The 20,612-nt window shown below is 40.7% G+C and overlaps 1 protein-coding gene across 5 annotated transcripts in view; it reads left to right on the top strand.

Moving 5' to 3' along the window:
- The window catches only part of CDH4 (cadherin 4), a 938,653-nt gene extending 918,830 nt beyond the window's left edge, over nt 1–19,823 (top strand). For 4 of the 5 annotated variants that reach the window (XM_060772002.2, XM_060772003.2, XM_060772004.2 and 1 more), the window contains exons 14-16: nt 5,832–5,971; nt 7,930–8,094; nt 15,523–19,823. In XM_060772002.2, the coding sequence (XP_060627985.2) occupies nt 5,832–5,971; nt 7,930–8,094; nt 15,523–15,729 (512 nt within the window). In that variant the 3' untranslated portion in view covers nt 15,730–19,823. The remainder of the gene's footprint in view (nt 1–5,831; nt 5,972–7,929; nt 8,095–15,522) is intronic. The other variant, XM_060772006.2, reaches the window with a different exon arrangement.
- Nucleotides 19,824–20,612: the final 789 nt, after the last annotated feature.

The following is a 20,612-nucleotide window of genomic DNA, read 5'->3' on the forward strand; positions in this document are numbered from 1 at the left end:
GCTCAATTCTACATAATCTTGGAATTTATAGTTCAGTGGTGAACTAAGAATTCTCTACTACAGAGCTCACTTTCCTGAAGTACAACAGAGAATTCTAAGTAGATCTCCCAAAATATGAATCCCAAGATTTCACAGGATGAAGCCTTGTGAATTAAAATGGTATCAAAGATTAAAGCCCTGTGCCAACAGGACTGAAGTCCGACAGGTCACAGGTTCAAATCCGGGGAGAGGTGGGTGAGCTCTCTTTATCAGCTCCAGCTCCTCATGCGGGGACATGAGAGAAGCCTCCCACAAGGATGATAAAAACATCAAATCATCCAGGCGTCCCCTGGGCAACGTCCTTGCAGACGGCCAATTCTCTCACACTCCTGACACGACAATTCTCTCACACTCCTGACACGACAAAAAATATATATAACTATCTAGTGTGGATACAGTGAGAGGCTAAGAGACAGCAGGTTCATGGCTATGTGGTCATTTGAGCCAGGATCTAACATGTCCTAATTGAACACTAATAACACTATTGTCTCTCCAAACTATTAACCAAACACGGACCCTGACTATTCAATTTGTTCCTAAGAGACAGAAAATGATATGGCAGCTTGCTACAGTGAAAGCAAATATCATCCATTTAATTTCACTAAACTCTTTTTCAGGCAAAACAAAGAGTGAAAGAAGTATTATCTTGCCTAGGGAAACTAAATCTGCCGTTCTTCAGTTTGCTTTCCTCCACTCGATGAAAACCCACCACCCTGCTCAGTAAAGAGTTCAAAGATGCTCAGATTTGCTTTCCAAGTAAAGCAGCTGAATGAGTATCTCAGAGCATTTGTTAATGTGATTTTGAAAATATAGAAAGCCCATAAAAAAGGAGGAGAATAAGTCCAAATTGGATTATACGAGCTAATGTTTTATCCAGCCTCTGTTGCATTCCTTCTGAGAGAATCGCACATCATTAAAATGAAATTAGCCCAGCTGCAACATCTTGCAGATTCAAAAGGATTTATTCTACCCAGAGAAGGAGGGGGGCTAGGATGGGGAGAGAAGCACTATTAAAATAGCTGGCCCCATGACTGGTTTGAAGAAGTTGAAGTCAGTTCTCAAATGATTTTGGAGATTCAAAGCAATTATTTAAAAAAAATAGCCACTGTTGAAGTGTTGTGCTTATGGCAGACTTTCTCATAAGGATGGAGTGCAATTCAGAGTACCACTCAACATAAGAGACCTGAATGCAGTTTCTAATTCAGCCAGGGGCACCCTCAAGACCATTTCATACATTGCAATTTTCTGACACTGAGGTCACCTCTTGGTAACAGTGCACAAATTCTCTCATATTTGGACATGGATTGCTTATTCAAAACAAGAGAACACTGCTGATCAAATTAGAGCAACCCTAGAAAGGAAATCAGAAGACGTTTACTTCTTGGGAGGAGACCAATCTGGATAAAATAGTGAAGAGTAGAGGCATCTCACTGGCAATGAAGAACCTCATAGTTAAAGCAATGGTATTCCCCATAGTAACCTATGATGGGAGAGCTGGACCATAAGGAAGGCTGAGCGAAGGAAGATAGATGCTTTTGAACTGTGGTGTTGGAGGAAAGTTCTGAGAGTGCCTTGGACCACATGAAGATCCAACCAGTCCATACTTCAGGGAATAACGCCCGACTGCTCATTGGAGGGAAGGATATTAGAGGCAAAGATGAAGTAGTTTGGCCACATCATGAGAAGACAGGAAAGCTTGGAGAAGACAATGATGCTGGGGGAAATGGAAGGAAAAAGAAAGAGGGGCCAACCAAGGGCAAGATGGATGGATGGTATCCTTGAAGTGACTGGCTTGACTCTGAAGGAGCTGGGGGTTGCGACGGTCGACAGGGAGCTCTGGGGTGGGTTGGTCCATGAGGTCATGAAGAGTCGGAAATGTCTGAATGAAAAAAATAACAGAAAGGAGGAGGGTGAATCTCTCCCCTCAAAGAAAGCCCTTCCTGTAAGCAACAGACTCCTGCAGTGCATCTCCAGTTTCCCAATATAAGAACTTGCAAAAGTGTCTTTGCTGGATGGAAAAGTAGCTTTGCTGGGATTTGTAGTTCTAAAGTTAATTTTCTCAGCCTGTGTTCTATACACAAAAGATTCATCTCTTGGTATTTGATGGTGGAGGACTCCACCTGGACCTCTCTTCAAGGAAGCTGATAAAGGAAGCCTTTTTGCTGCACAGTAAGCCACATGGCAACCCACCTTGCAGTAAATGGTCTACACCTGCCCATCATTCACTACTACCAAGAGATTGGTTCCTACTAAGAGAAAGTGTCAGTAGAATTTTCTCCTCCGGAGCAAATGATGAATGGAAGCTGATTCTTGATAGAGCTATTTTAATCACCCATGTGGTGTAGTGGTTTGAGAGTTAAACTGGGACTCTGGAGACCAGGGTTCAAATTCCAACTTGGCCATGGAAACCCACTGGATCATATTGGACAAGCCACATTCTTTCAGCCTCAAAGGCAACCATGACTGAACAAATCCTGCTAAGAAAACTTCATGATCAGTTTGCCTGGGATCCCTATAAGTCAGAAATGACCTGAAGGCACACAACAACAACAACAACAACAACAGCTATGCTGAAAAAAAGCAAAGAAAGGTTGTTAGTGAATTGTGAAGCTATGCATCTAGGTCAGGCATGGGCCAGCCTCAGCCCTCCAGGGGTTTTGGACTGTTTGAACTGGTGGGAGTTGAAGTCCAAAATACCTGGAGGGCTCAAGTTTGCCCATGCCTGATCTAGGTACTGGCAAGTGTGTTTCAATGCACTTCAGATATACATTGGGTTCTTCTAATGCAGTGGTTTGCAACCTGTGGGTCCCCAGATGTTTTGGACTACAACTCACAAAAATCCTTTTCAGTTTACCAGCTGGGTGTTGAAGGCCAAAACATTTGGGGACCTACAGGTTGAGAAACACTGTTCTAGTGTGTGCATGAAACAAAAGGAGATAGAAAGTAATTAATATATTTAGATAATGGCTCCATAAGAGACCCAGAGACAGAAACTATAGATCTCTCAGGTGGTCAAAACCTTCTTTTTTTTTTTTTTTGTATCCTAAAAAAGAAGCCCTCTTGTATCAGTTCATCTTTACAGAACTTAGTAACCATTCAAGTTTTTTCTCTTTGAAGTATTCACCTTCTCCTCCCCCTTCCAACACACATACAAACATGCCTTATTTTTCAAATAATGCAGTCGTTGAACTATGAAAAACAACTGCACATTGTTTTCTTTCACTTAACATTGTAGTTTACTGTCACAAAAACTGCCTGGTGTTTACATTTCTTTTTTAAAAAATCCCTTACATTTATTTATTTTATTTTATTTTAGAAAGCCAGCTTGTCTCACATTGTCTGCCACAAAGCAGTGTGCAACAGTGATAACAATGGCATCCATAATGCTGTCATAAAATTCATTTCAAAGCCACACAGAAAGCAATCAAAACACCAAACAGCTGCTATTAATTTAAAACAAAGTCCCCCAGATCTGTCAAACAGTAGAACCATTGTGAGATTCATGATGATGGCAGAGTTGCCCAGCAATGCCTTCTTTGAAAGAGAATTAAACCATCTTGCTACAAAATGAACACCACAAACTGGAGAAAATGACTTTCTTGGGAAAACTATCCTAAAGGACAATTTTACCATCCACAAAGTTTGCTTTCCACTCCAACACATCAAACTAGTGTGAGAAAAGCTCTGGATCTCATCACATTAGAGAATGAATCTACTTTAAATCCTGTTTCTGCCTCCTGCAGAATTCTAGGGTTTGTAGTTTAGGGAGGAGCCTTTAACAGTCTCACTAAACTACAAACACCAGAATTCTGCAGGAGGCAGAAACAGGATTTAAAGTGGATTCATTCTCTAATGTGATGAAGAGAAGACCGCTATTAGCCAGAGTGAGGCATAGCTACCCAGCATAAGAATGTGGAAACCTGTCTCATACAGACTGAGCATTGGTCCTTGTAGTGGATTACTGTGAGTTTTCTGGGCTGTATGGCCATGTTCCAGAAGCATTCTCTCCTGAAGTTTCATCCCCATCTATGGCAAGGATCCTCAGAGGTTGTGGAACATGGCCATACATTCTGGAAAACTCACAGCAACCCAGTGATTCCGGCCATGAAAGCCTTCGACAACACATTAGTCCATGTAGTAATAATAATAATAATAATAATAATAATAATCTTTATTTATACCCCGCCACCATCTCCCCGATGGGGACTCGAGGTGGCTTACATGAGGCCAAGCCCAAACAACAAATTACAGCAAATAAAACCGAAAACGCAAACCGAAAACGCAGACAAAAAACCACAACATCATAATTACATAAAACATGTGAATGCATAGCAATATAAAATTGCAATAAACACAATCACAGTGACAATGGGCAGGCTACATGTAATGATTAAAAGAAAAACTAATTAAAAACTCGGGTGAGATAAAGGAGAAACAGGTTATTCGCGGAGGAGGGCTCATTATAGCGGGGGTTGTAGAATCAAGCTTTCCCAACTCTGAGTGGCAGCAGTGACTGTCCCAAACTTCAGGCAGGATCTATCACTCGCCCTACCCAGAAAACTTCTAGTATTTGCTTGTAGACTCCCGTCAAAGTATGAAGCCATGCTTGATCCAACTTAACTTTCGCAATCAGATAGGATTGGATGCACTGAGGGTGACATGGTGGCCTAAGATGTTGTTGTTGATTGCTGCCATTGCCTTATGTGCAGGCCTTGCTTGAGTCTGTTCATAAGTAATGTGATCTTCCTCTTTGCCCAATGCCTTTTACTTAACCCAGCTTTATTGTCTTTTATAATAAATCATATTGTCACATGATACATCCAAATATGATAGCCTCTGTTTAGTATTTTTTTTTTTGTCTTCTAGAGAGAGTTCTGGGTTGATTTGTTCTAGGAGCCATTCATTTTTTCTTTTTGACAATCCATGGTATCCATAGATCTCTCCTCCAGCATCATTATTTCAATTTAACCAGTTGTCTTCACTGGCAAACACACAATGATTCACAGTGTCAATATTCTGCAGAAGAGTAGTTCAGCCTTTGTGTAACTGTGTGTGTAGATTTACCCTACATATATGCAATGTTTGACCTCAACCATTATTTTCCAGTCCACCTCCCCAGACACGCAATTTTTTTGCCATTTATTCACAGTGAAGGCTCTGTCAAATCCAGGGAGACAACCTGATACTCTCCAAAGGTATTAGATTACAACTACCATAACTCAAGGTCATCAGCTGCTCCTGGTGGGAGCTGTAGTTTGAAAGATCGTTGGTAAGATGTTGCCAACATAATCAATTAATACCTTATTTTACCTTTTAAAGAAACTATCAGCTAGCATATTCTGTTCTTCTGGCACATGAAAGTAATTATTCCCATTTCAGAATGTATCCTGTGATGCGTTGAAAATTAGGAGGCATTTAATTTATTCTTATTTTGTTCGTAGCAGTCATTTTTATTAAGCCAAATTCAAGGGTTACAGAAACTGTAAATAGTTCCCCAACGTGAATACCATCACAGTGTGCATTTCAACTGAACAAAATAAGAATAAATTAAATACCTCCTAATTTTCAACGCATCACAGGACACGTATGTGCTGTTAACACAGGAGGTGATATTGGTTTCCCCCATTTGTTCTCATTTTTGTGCCTCCAGTCTCAGCAATTTGGTTTCTAATATAATCCATCATCTACAGAGAGAAAGATGGGACACTTTTAGTGCCTCCGTTTGGGGTTTTTTAAAAAATTAGTCCAATGGAAAGCTTTCAATTGTGTCTCTCCCTTTGTTTGTTTTGCAGCTATGGTTTTACTGTTTGTAGTATGGATGAAACGCAGGGAAAAGGAGAGGCACACAAAACAGCTCCTCATTGATCCAGAGGATGATGTGCGTGACAATATTCTGAAATACGATGAGGAAGGAGGTGGAGAAGAAGACCAGGTGAGTAGATTGTCTTCATCAGGGAACCAACACATGGGCCAGCTTTCAATGTGTTCACTTACAACATAGACATTCCAAATGTCAACCACCATAATTACTTAGGTATTGCATTAGAATATCAGTCACGATACTAGAACTGGATGTAATACAGCCATTAGGCAGAGCTGGCAGTAATAAGTGACAGATGCAGGGGGAGGAAAGGGGGCATAGAGCATTGGCAGGGCATTAGAGGACCATGCTGTGTGTTCCATGCAGCCTTGCCATTATCCAGTCACTTAACCTGCTGTTCTTGGGTACAGTGGAGGTTCTTCTGTCCCCAGTGTTGAAATAATATTCAGCTGCCAATCTAACCAGCATCTGTATATGTAGACTGAATGGGAGAAACTATCTTGCCCTTTGTGTCAGGCAACAAATGTCTTGGACTGACTCTGGATTTGATTCTGAAACTTCTGTTTGGTGCTTGGAGATGGTTCTTTGCTGGATTCTAGAGTTCAGTGGTCAGAACCCTAACAAATGTCACATCAAGCCCAGAAAAAACAAGATTGATGCTTGGCTTGTTCAAGGATCTCTGTACTCAAACATATCTCAAACATTGTTGCAGTCTTCCTGATATAAATAGTGATCAGCCTAGAGATAAAGAGGATAGATGGGAGGAACTATTTATGGCATGCAGAAAAGTAATGGTTCTGGCCCAGTTTACCTGTCCAAACATATTTCGCTCTACAAACCACCTAGGACCTTAAGATCTTCTGGGGAGGCCCTGCTCTCAGTCCCTCCACCATTGCAATCGCAAGAACGAGAGACAGGGCCTTCTGCGTGGTAGCACCTCGGCTATGGAATTCCCTCCCAAAGGAGATCAGATCTGCTCTATCACTCCTGACCTTCCAGAAAAAAGTGAAATCCTGGCTGTGGGATCAAGCATTTGCAGATTAGACTGACTTGCTGGCAAAGATACGGTTTTAATGGACTATGATGGACTACTCTTAGGATGACGACTTACATCGGCGAATGTTTTAATGTTTTTTCATTGTTTTATTATAATATGTATATTTATGCTTGTTTTACTCTGTTGTTGGCACTGTGCTGTGCCGGCTGGTAGCCGCCCTGAGTCCCTCTGTGGAGGTTGAGATAGGACGGGATACAAATGCCCTAAATAAATAAATAACTATAGTCATCAACAGATCCTGAGAACTTTGATGTTCTAATCTCATGCCACTGCTGTCTCCACATAGACTGAGTAAGACATGGCAATTCAGATTTTGGAGCTTATCACCCAAGGCGGCAAATTGTAATTACAGCAGGATAACAGTAACTTTGGCTGAGACTTATCACATGATGTTGCTCCTCTCCCGCTACTTTCCCAGTGAGAAGCAGCCTATAATGTGTTTCTATTACACATACAAATAATTTGTTAATGACTCCTTTTTTTAATATGAAATGCCTTCTAATAATCTATCACCAGGAGAACAATAGAAGAATGATGATGACACTATGTGATAAGACCCACTGTTATCCTGCTTTAATTGCGATCCATCCACCTCATGTTATAAGGTCCTTAATTTGGAGTCTAGATTTGCTATATTCACATTTCCATGAGTATCATTGTTCTAACTCAATCATGAATCAACTCTTTGGAAATTTACTGAGTTCTGCAGCACATAAGGTGGCCATTATTTCTTCTCCTCACACATGAGATGAAACATTTCTAATGAAATAGAAACAATGCTGGGTTGACCCAGTTCCCAAATATACCCTGTAGGAATTCCTCCCGTCAAATGACCAAGAGCATATGATTCACATATGTTTAAGCAGGTGCTACATAGTGAGATGGTTCTGCTTCAGTTCCAGTTGAACTGGAGCCAGTGAGATTATTTATTTGCCCCAGTAGCCTAGAGTCACTTGAAGATTTCAGTGATAAGCTTCCTGAGCCTCATTCTCTGCTTCTCCATTTATTACAGGATTATGATTTAAGCCAACTGCAGCAGCCAGAGAACATGGATCATGTTATGAACAAAGCAAATGGAGTCCGACGAGTAGATGAGCGACCTATTGGCGCTGAGCCCCAGTATCCTATAAGACCTGTAATCCCCCATCCTGGGGACATTGGGGATTTTATTAATGAGGTATGTTCTTGTGAGCTACCTTACATCGCTGCTGCAGGCTCAGATAGCCAGAAAGGGTGATTGCAAAGCTTAGAAACATTGCTTTTTTGGACCATTTCTCCCAAATTTCCTGGCCAGGATGGCCTCTGGCCACATTGCCTGGAGGATTCTGGCAGTTGCAGTCCATGAAAGTAATTTTCCCAAGCTCTGTACCCCTGCTGCTGGTAATATGCACAAAGTATAAAAGAGTTAGACAAATAGATAGGCAGGCAGGCAACCAGAGAGACAGACAGATAAATATGAACTGTCAGTTCTTGCCAAAGGAATAGTCATACCTTGATGGATTTTAACATTAGATGTGTATCTTCCTCTTCTCCCTAAAACTTATTCAATTAAGTATGGATCCACAGAATGGAAATAGTAGTTATATGCATCCAAATCAAACTGAGGTCTGTATTGCTCATGTATTCACTGCCGGCACTACATAATAAACATTCTTTGAATTGTAGACAGATTTCAGAAATTGTTTTCAGTATGATATAGAGTCTTCAGCTTTACACCATGTTGTGTTTCAGGAGATCTAATTAATATTGCATTGGACTTTTAAACCCAATGCAGACCCTAGAGCTTGTCCTAGGATTGTAGCTTAGCACAAGCCCTAATACAGGCCTATATTGAGAGCCACGCTGGGGAACTATATTCTTGTAGTGTAGTTCAGCCTTTCAAAATGTTGCAGTGCTTTGCTTCTTTATACACTTATATATTCCGTCCACATCATGTATTGGCTGCCTTTCCAACAGGTTGCCCAAGGCAAATCAAGTGTAACGTTTACAAAGGAAACAACCAATACAATCAAAATTTAATAACGGCACATTTAAACCCTATAAGTGACATAAGTGGCAGCCAGCAAAAAGAGCAATCGACTGCTTCGTCTAGCAGTGAGCCAGCTGTGAAAGAGGCCATATGTATAGGGTAAAAGGCATGCTTCCAGTGGGTCCCGTGAAAAAAGCCGTCTGAGTAATTGTAGTAATATGATAAACCTTGTTAGTGCTGACAGAATTTTCCACAGACTTATGTCCACTTACGACCACATTAAGTCCCCAAGTGAAATTATGTCCCAGGATTTTAAGTAAAAATTTATAATTAACAATATAGCTAAATCAGCAGTGGAAGTAGTGAGAAGAATGTGAATAATAGGAGACCAAGATTCAACATGTTGCGCCCACAGCTATGCAGATTTCCCAGCCTCCCTGTTTGTATTTCAGCCATGCTTGCAAAGAATGAAGTCCCTGTGCAGTTCTCGGAACTGCGCATTTAATATTTTCCTTTAATTTGTCGACTTGATCCTTTTGCTATTGAAAAGTGAGATGGCATGTTTGCAAACCAATCGATGTGTTATTTCCTTGGAGGCAAAAATGTGATCCATTTCATAAGGCTGGTACATAAATGTGGGAGCAATTTAATTTTGTTATTGTATCTATTTCCTGCTCTGGAGACTTTTCTCCACCCTCAGTTTTTAATCAGTAAACACTCTTACTTTCTGCCCACTACATTACATACAAATGCCATTTGCAAACTTCTGGAGCCCACATTAGGCACCTTCCGTTCTTTCTCACGCTGCACATTTTTCATTCTGGACAGGAGACTCTCATCTTGATCAAAATAAAATGATGGCTTTTGGTAGTTCTTTCATATGACAAGAACATACAAAACAAATGCATGGAAAAGGCAACAAAGCAATGGCCTCTATATCAGCAAGACAGTGCTAAATCTATTCCAGGCTTTGGCCAGTTCCCTTTGGCTAATCTGGCTGATTCAGCTTGTTCGGATGGCCGTAATGGCAAGGGCTCAGCCTCCATGTTTTTTTTCTGGCCACAACAGAAAAATGGCTGTCAAAAACTGACAGATTTCGGTTACAAGTGGAATGAGGGAGGGAGGCAGCCACTAGGAGGGAAAACGTGAGGAGGAAAAAGCACCATTCCAGTACCTGCAAATCAAGAGAAAAGAGAGGGCTTTTTAAAGGCAGCCCAGGGTAGGATAGTTTCAGGTCAATCACTCTTCCTTCCCTGGCAAGTGGGGAGGCCTGCTTAAAATGCCTTGGCAAACTGCATGCTGCAGGGAGAGAGTGCTGTGTGCATGCCTGTCTCCTTTAGCATATAGTAATGCTTTAACGAATGCTTTAACGAAGCATTAAACCCGGTTTCCTCTACAGACAGAAGGGAAAGGATGCCAGGTAGTGCAGTTTCTTAAACTCTATTAAACCCAGGTCTCCTCTACAGACAGAAGGGGAAGGATTTCAGAAAGAGTAGTAACTCCGATGCTTTTAATGAATGATATAAGGACAAACAATGCCTAAAATGACAAGAAGGAGAGCCTGGGAAGTTCCCCCCTCCTGCCCCATAATGGGCCCAATAGAGAATGAATCTTTTGGCTTCCCAGACTGAAAATTCTTTCCAAATTTGGGAGGCTCCTGAAAAATGGATCAAGACCCCCACCGAAATCCGGGACACCGAAACAGGTCACGCTTTACCCGGATAGCACAAGCCTAGTCTGAACATCAAGGGAGGTATTCAGGAGACTGAATCATATCCCCAAAAATAGGTTCAACATCTTGGATAAAGTTAAAAGTGAAACCCACAAGTGAAATGGAAGCCTCTAGCCCAGTGGTTCTCAACCTGTGGCTCCATGGGTATTTTGGCCTTCAACTCCCAGAAATCCTAATAGCTGGTAAACTGGCTGGGATTTCTGTGAGTTGTAGGCCAAAATATCAGTGGAGCCACAGGTTGAGAACCACTGCTCCAGCCACTTCTAAAAGAAAGACTACCCTTGATGAGTTTCCATACAACAAAGACTGTCAAAGAGAGGAAGAAGTAGACCAGGTCTTATGCTTTGAAGTTACAGGAGAGTAAATTTTGATTGATCATTAGAAAGAATTCTTTACTTGTGAGAGCAGTTCAGCAATAGAACCAATGGTTTAGAGAGGTGGTGTGGTTTCCTCTGGAGGTTTTCAAAAAGCATCTGGACTGATAACTGTTGGAGATAATTTAGCTGGAGGTTCTGCACGGAGCAGAATGTTGGGCTTTCTGGCCCATGAGACTCCATCCAGCCCTATTTTTCTAGGATTCCTTGAAGCAGAGAGGTAGGCTAGGCAGTGACCTTAGAATGGGCAGGAAGGACCTAGTCAGGAGGATCAGGATAGACTTCCTTATGTTTAATCAGGAACCCCTTTCTTATAACTTGAATCCATTGAATTGTGACCTTTCATCTGGAGCAGCAGGAAACCAGAAAACTGTATCTACCATTTAATATGTCATGTTCCCTGTAATTTAAGATCACCATCACATTGCAAAAAAGAATAAGGCTGTATTGTCAAAGGCTTTCATAGCCAGAATCACTAGGTTGTTGTAGGCTTTTCGAGCTGTATGGCCTTGTTCTAGAACAGTGGTTCTCAACCTGGGGTCCCCAGATGTTTTTAGCCTTCAACTCCCAGAAATCCTAATAGCTGGTAAACTGGCTGGGATTTCTGGGAGTTGTAGGCCAAAAACATCTGGGGACCCCAGGTTGAGAGCCACTGTTCTAGAAGCATTCTCTCCTGACGTTTCTCCTGTTCTAGAAGCATTCTCTCCTGATGTTTCCACAATCTTTGAGGATGCCTGCCACAGATAAAGGTGAAATGTCAGGAGATAATGCTTCTAGAACATGGCCATACAGCCTGTACAACAACCCAAGAATGAAGCTATCTCTCATTAAATTACATTCAGTTAATCCTTTTCTTATTAGGAAAAAAGACTCATTTGCAACTCTTTGTAACTAGTTGCATTTAGATTCTGTTTGAGATGGAAAGAGTTTGAGATTAAAAACATTTGAATGGGGTGTGAAATGAAACTGTCAGATCCACATCCTGAAGCTTGAAAGCCTGACTCTTAAACATTCTAGTTTTCAATCTCTGTATCAAGCCATGTTTGTGAGGATGTATTAGAGTAATCACCTGTTTTTTTCCCCTGAGATGTGTCTCGTCTTCAATAACTATACATCAATCAGGAACAGCATAGTTCTCTTCACTGACTACGTATTGAATTTAGCTAGTGAAAATATGAGAGAACATCATTTCAATTTGTTTTTGAAGATCTGACCAAAGTTCACACATTTCTTCAATTACAGACAATAAAAACCCAAAGTTTAAAAAATGGAAGAAAGATAAAATGGCAGATTTTTCTCTATCTAGCAGATGTCAAAACAGTTTCCCCAAACATTTTGTTCCTAGATAGAAGTGGGGCGGTAATGAATCAAAATAACTGAGCTACCTTGTTTAAGCAAAGGTCTTTGAAGAGTAATAAAATTTAAATATAATGAATGGAATATTTTGGTTGAACAATTACACAAGGGTTGTATTTAAAATCAGTTGTAGAGGATTTTTGACAGGACCTATTCTGTATTTTATATGATTCTCCCCTAAAGAATACGTGATATTTTAAGGATGAGTGAACAGCATGGATGGAGCCAAAGGACGGAAGCGATGAAGCATATCCATGGGAAAACATAATGGCATAGCTTCTTAGATATCGTGCATTAAGAACAGCCTTTCCCAATCTGGCATTTGTCAGATTAGTTGGACTACAAATCCCTCCATCCCCAGCCAACTTTTGAATGGTGTGACTCACTCTTTGCCATGTTTATTTGCTCTGAATTCATCCTCGGGGTGGAACTCCTGATGGTACCATGGATTAAACCCTTGGGCCGGCAGGACTGCTGACCAAGAGGTCAGCAGTTTGAATCTGAGGAACAGGGTGAGCTCCCATCTGTCAGCTCCAGCTTCTCATGTGGGGACATGAGAGAAGCCTCCTACAGGATCATAAAACATCTGGGCATCCCCTGGGCAATGTTCTTGCAGACAGTCAATTCCCTCACACCAGAAGTGACTTGCAGTTTCTCAAGTCGCACCTGACACAGGAAAAAAATCTTCAAGGTATGAAAACCCAATGGATGGTAGACCCCAAGATCTCTGGTCATTAGGATGTCTTCTCAGCTCTTGCAGATTTGAGGTTGTGACTTCCTTGATTGGGTTTATCCATCTGTTAATAGGGTCTCCTATTCCTATTCCTTCAACTTTACTGGATAGTGTCCTCTTTTCCCATGAGTCTTGTCATCTCATGATATGCCCAAAACATGATGAACACAGTAATCTTTGCTTCTGTGAAAGATCAGGAATAATTCACTCTTAGACCCATTTCTCTGTTTCTTTTAGCAGTCCATGTTATCAATAGAATTCTCCTCTTCTGGCAGCACATTTCAAAGAAGTTTATTTGTTATACATAAATCAATACACAGATCTCAGAAATACTAGGGCATAGATGATTCTAGATTGGAATTTAAGGTATTCTTAGTTTCCATGATGTACTAACACACCCACCCCTAAGATATGCATTCACAAGAGTGTGTGGTATTCAAACACATCTGAAAGTGCCATGTTGGATATATATTCCCAAAAGAGCATTTTTGAAGAAACTAACAAAACATATTCTAGTTTCACAGACTACATCCCATTTCCTCCATCAGTACTGCAGCAATGTTAATGATTGCCATAGTAACAACTTTTTACTGTTCAAGGTTAAGATAAACAGGTTAGCGTTTTAGCTCATGAATGGTTAATGACATGTGTTAGTTCTTTTCTATCACATTGTAGTTTGTGATTTTAAAGGAGATCTGCACAACATCAGTTTTTACACTACATTAATTGTGATGGCTCCATCCTAAGGCATTCCAGGATTTGTGATTTAGTGAGAGGATTAGAAGGTACATTGTAAAGAAAGGAATTGAGGATTAATGTGTGTAGTGTAGACACTTAGGAGACCCCAGTGGCGCAATGGGTTAAACCCTTGTCAAGACTGCTGACCAAAAGGTTGGCGGTACAAATCCGGGAAGCGGGATGAGCTCTCATCTGTCAGCTCCAGTTTTTCATGTGGGGATGTGAAAGAAGCCTTCCACAGGGTGGCAAATATCTGGGCATCCCCTGGGCAACATCCTTGCAGAAGGCCAATTCTCTCACACACAAAGCGACTTACAGTTTCTCAGGTTGTGCCTGACACACATAGTGCACCCTGAAAATTGTAGTTCAGGTGGTGAACTATATCTACCTGTGCACAAATACATACAGAAACATACACATAGAAGCAAAACCGATATGCATTTACTTGATTTATTTTTCCTGTGATTTCTGGTTCAATTTTAATACCATCTTACTAATACATTACATTATATTGTATGTAGCTACAACTGTGTGAACAATACTACACATGAGGCATGCTTGTTTCCTTGAAGGAAACTTTTACTATTATGATTCATAGGACACAGTGCAGCCTTATTTATTTATTTATTTATTTATTTATTTACGACATTTATATGCTGTCCTTCTCACCCCAAAGGGGGTTTAATTGGGATCAACAGTCTTTAGTCCTGGAAAAAGAGAAGCTTGGGATCTCTCAAGGGCCTCACAAAACTTCTGGTGTTGGAATTGCATAGAATAATATATACATCTGTAGGAAAGAGACATGGCAGCTATAATAATAATATTTCTAGCTTCTAGAACATGGCCATATAGCCTGTCAATTTTGCAATCCCAGGCAACACCAGGATTGAAGAGAAACAACTGGAAAAACTGACACAATGTGAGGATTTAAAGATTGAACTGCAAAGACTCTGGCACAAGCCACTGAAGGTGGTCTCAGTGGTGATCGGCACATTGGGTGCAGTGCCTAAAGACCTTGGCCTGCACTTAAACACAATTAGCACTGACAAAAATGGGATCTGCACACATTATTCACCAATATATCACACAATACGACACTTGGGAGTTGGGTTGTTGTAGGTATATGGCCATGCCTCTAGACCATGGCCATATAGCATGAAAAAGCTATATGGCCATATAGCATGAAAAAGCTATATGGCCATATAGCATGAAAAAACTTACAACAACCCAGTGATTCCGGCCATGAAAGCCTTCCACAATACTTGGGAAGTGTCCAATGTGTGGTCAAATACAACAGCCGGCGGAGTGATCTTGTTTGCTGTGGACTCATCATCTTGTGTTTATAATAATAATAATAATAACAACAACAACAACCACAACAACAACTTTATTCTTATACCCCGCCACATCTCCCTGAAGGGATTTGGGGTAGCTTACATATGGGACAAAATGTCCACAAGACATAAATACAACAATCCATTAAAACACAAACAATTAGGATAAGAACAAAGTAAAATCTAACAATCCAGATAAAAGCACAATAGCAAAGCCAATAGCCGGTAATACAGTGGGTGTGACCAGGCTATATAAGAGGCATGGGATAGTGCAAACAGCGTATCATAGCTATGTTTTGAACACAAGCTTATGCAGTTTTGCCTCGATAACTAGAGACGAGATAACCCATTTCTGCTTTGATGTTTCAGGGCTTGAGAGCAGCAGATAACGACCCCACAGCTCCTCCTTACGATTCCCTTCTTGTCTTCGACTACGAAGGAAGCGGTTCGACAGCAGGGTCCGTCAGCTCACTCAATTCCTCGAGCTCCGGAGACCAAGACTACGACTACCTGAACGACTGGGGGCCAAGGTTCAAGAAACTGGCGGACATGTACGGGGGCGGCGAGGATGATTAAACTGACCTCACATTATTGTTTTGCAAAAGAGGAAAGCTATAGCATTAGAAGAAGTTGTTGATGATGATGATGAAAAAGAAGAAGAAAAGAAACCCAACAAGGAAAAGGAAAGACAAAAGGAATGAAAAAAGGGAGAAGATGGAGAAGAACCAAGAACTGTACAGAAGTGGCAGCTTTTTAAAATTAATATCCTCTGCTGACTGTGTTCCTTTTAGTGGTGATTTAGAAAGTTTCTTTTCCTGTTATTTTCTTTCTTTCTTTCCTGTTCTCTTTCTCTCTCTATTTTTTTTTTAAAGGAACTTCGAGCTGTCTCGCATGAACACTCGTCTCTGCTGCATTTGTGGGTTTTTTTAATTGTTTTTCCCCCTCGTGTCAGCAGGGATACTGCTTGTTCTATCCACTTTATGACTATAAAGGGAGTGAAAGGCACTCTGTCTTAACTTGAATTTCTTAGAACAGAAGCACTGTTTTTAAAATATATATATAGATATATATATTTGAAAGTGCCTTTTGGTACATGTATCAGATTCCCTCAATCTCAGGAGTGTTCAAAAGAAACAAACAGAAATTTACGTTTCCACCATCTTGGACACCACACTCTATGACCCTAAGCCAGTGCTAGCTGGGGAAGTATTAACAGAAAAAACAGGAACTACAGAACGGTTTCTCCGATGGGCCTTAGAATAAATTACAAAAAGTGGGAGAGGTATTTCTGGGTGGGGGAAAAACTGAAGAAACTAGATGCTTAGCATACAACAACAGTTGCTAAACTGTTATCTTTTGGCCTGATCAAATGGTGAACTGAGTGCACCTGTTGTATATACAATTCATTGTTTATCCGATGCAAAATATTTGCCTGGGTTTTCTCTTGTGACCTACGTCACATGTGATGTAGCTGCATAGAAATATAGCATTGGTAAGCCTTTGGTGACTACAATACAGGAAGACCTTGCGTATGCCCTACAGGAAATGAAGACAAGACCAAAGGCCACTTGTGTGTGAGAGTTGTCTTTCTTTTCTTTCTTTCTTTCTTTCTTTCTTTCTTTCTTTCCTTCTTTCTTTCTTTCCCCTCCACCTGCTGAGTTCTGTCCGTCATGGTTCTGTGTTTCTATGAAACGTTCATTGTGATGAATTTTGAATGTGAAATTCTGACTGAAGATTGGGAATGCAGCACTTGGGCATTTGAAGAAATGGTTTCAGCAAAGCTGTGTAAACTCCCTCCCCAGATCCTCAAAAGCAGTGGCACAAAACATTGGTTCAGCAGTCAATGTGTGGCTCATTGAACCCTATTCTGTGGGTCTTAACTTTTGTTTCATGGTCCTGAGTTGCACTGTGTACAGCCCAGATATACTGTTTTGTTGCCTATGTTAACTTAAACAGAAGCTTTGCCCCTTCCTATTACTGTTCTGTGGAAAGGGGACGAAGCGAAGCACAAACAAAATGTACATACAATCCCTTTGTTGATTGAGCAGGGAGTAAATTAACTCAACCAAGAAGGGGCCCATCTCCATTTCAAAAAGCTTCAAAAAGTAGAAGAAATTTCCATGGACCAGCTTTGCGTACCATAATAACAGGTGCTTTGAGAACTTAAAATAGTTTGGATGGCATTTCATCCAATCAAAACAGGTTCAGCAGAGGATGTTTTCCCATGGTAATACGTAATGTTCCCTGTTGATGGATAAGATGGGACCAATCTGGAATGATGTATCACAAACTTTCCTATTTCAGTGCATGCAGTCTGTTCTATGATATTGTGATATTAGCCAAGAAAACGAATGAACCTAATTGAAAAGCACATGCAGACTGATAGGACATAATGAAGAATCAAAGGCCAGATTTATTTGATTGTGTATTAACATCTTACTTCATTGTAAGACACTCTACTTGAGGGTTTTTTTGTGGGGGTCATAACTCCCAAAGTGAGGTGCACATCAAGGTTGGCCCAAGAAACATATCAAGCCCAATCAGTAGTAGTGTGTGTGATCCAAGCAGTGTGCCACAAGACCCTCTACAAGGAGCCTTAGAAACACTTTTTAATCACACATTGCTATTCTCACTCCCTAAGCCACCTTTTTGGTGGTTGAATAGTCAGCCCAGTCCTGGTCCAATTCTCGCGTTACTATTTTTTAAATAGTCATGGTAAAACCTCATCAGATAGGTATTTTTCTGTCATACAATGAGCTTTCATTCTGGATGCAATTCACAGGAAGACCACTGTAAGCTAATACTGTGTAGAATATGGGATACACCAAATCTGCCTTGTGGAGAGGAGCCTTCAGAAAAGACAGTCCATGGCACAGGTACAATGGGGGGAAAGTCACCTTGAAGTAAACATACTGCATTATTTTAAAAGATAGTTTGTCCCTTCAACGAACTAAAGATGAATCTCTTGGTAGCTGTATTTGCCCTTGGCCACAGAAGGAACCGACCAAATAAAAAGTGTAAATGCATCAGATAAGAATCCCCAAGAAAGCAAAGAGAGACACACAGAGAGATTACCTCATTGATCCTCCATATTTTCAGTCAAAGTGAAAGATGTATCAGGTAAACCTTGTGTTCTGGAGGTACTACTAATGGGAAGCTATCCTTCCTTTTGGCCTAATTTAGGCTCTGAGGACTCAGTTCAGTGATAGTCCCACTATTTTTTTGCACATAAGGTTGTAGGTTCAGTCTTTGGCCTCCTGCACCTCAGGAAAACAAAAGGCCGAGAAAGACCTCTGCATGACAATATGGAGAGTTGCTGCCACAGTCAACGGCACCATATTGTCTGAAGATAGCATCATAATTCATATTATATCCATTAGCTGAGGTTAAAGAAGAGACCTCTTTTCCTCTGGAAACAATCGGTACCTCCTTAGAATGAACCATCTCACACATTCTAAGATACATTGGTCATAGTGTTGGGTGAAGAGTGCTAAGGACAAGGTTGGAATGGGATTCATGCTGCTGTAGGAAAGAACCACTATATTTAATGTATTTTCCAGACAGTAGCTCTATTTAGTCACCGTAAGGTAAAAGGATCTCAGCTATGGTTCCCTGGACCATAAGCCTGCTAGAGATTTGCCTAGAAAACTTTATGAGAGATGAAGCATGCACTTGTGACTGCTCGCTGACAACTGGTGCAAATTAAGATTTCCTTCTGCATATAAAGGTGGACAAACACACAAGCACACAGAAGGTCCTTGACCATTCTTTGGCCAGTATTAGCATCTTTTGATGATCATTAGCCAAACTGAACCAACTGTAGGTAAGCCAACCAATGTGCGTCCTGATCAATAGGCACCTATAGGTCCCTACTGGATAAGAAAAGACAGCCAGAGGTATAAATGAGTACCATGTGATTAATGTGTGTAAATGTGGACAATTAAGCCAGAGTTATTTGCTGCACCCTGATGGAACCTCTCTATAATCAAGGGTAGCATACTACCTAGTTTGTATGTAGGGTCAGTATTTTTAAAATAAAAACCATCTAGATTCTGTACTTCTTTTCTGTTGAAAACAAAATTGTTCTCTCCCTGATCCCTTTTCATGATTTGGACTAGTGGGGTTTATGTCTAATGTTTGTACAATTATTTAGATTGCATGGATGTGTAATGTACAAAATCACATTTAATGGATTATGAGCCACTTAATTGTGCTATGAAATCTTGGATTATCTATTATTTCCTTTTAAAAAAACAAAAACAAAACAAAAAGCTGTTCTCTAGCAGGTTTAAGAGAAACAATGTAGACGTGCTTAGGTATTGTTTTCTTTCAATCCAAGAGTCCGCACAGTTTTAAAAGAAACGGTTTTTGATGATCAACAAGAAATGGGGCTGACCATACCTTTTCCTCCTTTATTGTTTCATCTTTTCTCCCCACCCCACCCTCCTTTTTCCCCCCTTTTTTTGGGTCAATATACAAATTGATTCTCATTTTGAAGTTGAGAAAGGGAGGGGAAGGGGAACGAGCGTGGAGAAATGTACTTCAAATGGATGTTGTTCAGAGCGTATTAGAATGCAGGCTCCTTTGTCTATAGACTTTGAAAATGCTCCTCGCGCATTTTATATTTCATTGTATCATATTTTCTATAAAACGCAATTTCTGTAAATTAACGAGCATTTGAAATGTGTCGTGTCTGATAATGGAATGTGGTTTTAAAAAAAAGTATTCTGGAGGGAACACTCTGCCTATCTGTTATGATTTTGCTCACAGAGGATGTGATGTTGCTGCCATTTGCATTGGCCACAACCCAGAGAGCTTTTGAGGTGCAGCCAAGGATGTCCACATAGCACCCAGCAATACATTTGAAGTCATTCATTTTGGAACAACCGGACATATCAAAAGGTGCCTTGGAAACAGTTCTCAGTCCAAAACATGGTTTGTCATGCTTTCTACAGGGTGGACCCCATAGCTGGTACATGCCTAAATCCAATTACAATTCCTCACTAGAATCAATCCAACAAATCAATGAGATTTACATAAATGTTGGCTGGCAATACTATTAAGCAGTTAATTTCGTGAATAGCTTTTGAATTCAAGTCTTGGATTTGGATGTATTGGACCATTGCCTGAAACTCCAATCCACAAACAGCTTAAAATGGACCACTTAGATTCATAGAATCATAGAGTTGGAAGAGACCAGGGCCAGCCAGTCCAAACCCATTGTGTCATGCACAAATACACAACTGAAAGCACTCCCAAGAGATTGCCACCCAGTCTCTGTTGCAAAACCTCCAACGAAGGAGACTATCACACTCTGAAGCAGCATATCCCACGGTCGAACAGCTCTGTCAGGATGTTCTTCCTAAAGGCTGTTCTTTTCATTTTGAATCCATTGCTCAATGTCTTAGTCTCTGAAGTAGCAGAAAATAAGTTTACTCCATCTTTAATAGGACATTCTT

Source organism: Anolis sagrei, chromosome 4, assembly GCF_037176765.1.
Source record: "Anolis sagrei isolate rAnoSag1 chromosome 4, rAnoSag1.mat, whole genome shotgun sequence".
Classification (NCBI taxonomy): domain Eukaryota; kingdom Metazoa; phylum Chordata; class Lepidosauria; order Squamata; family Dactyloidae; genus Anolis; species Anolis sagrei.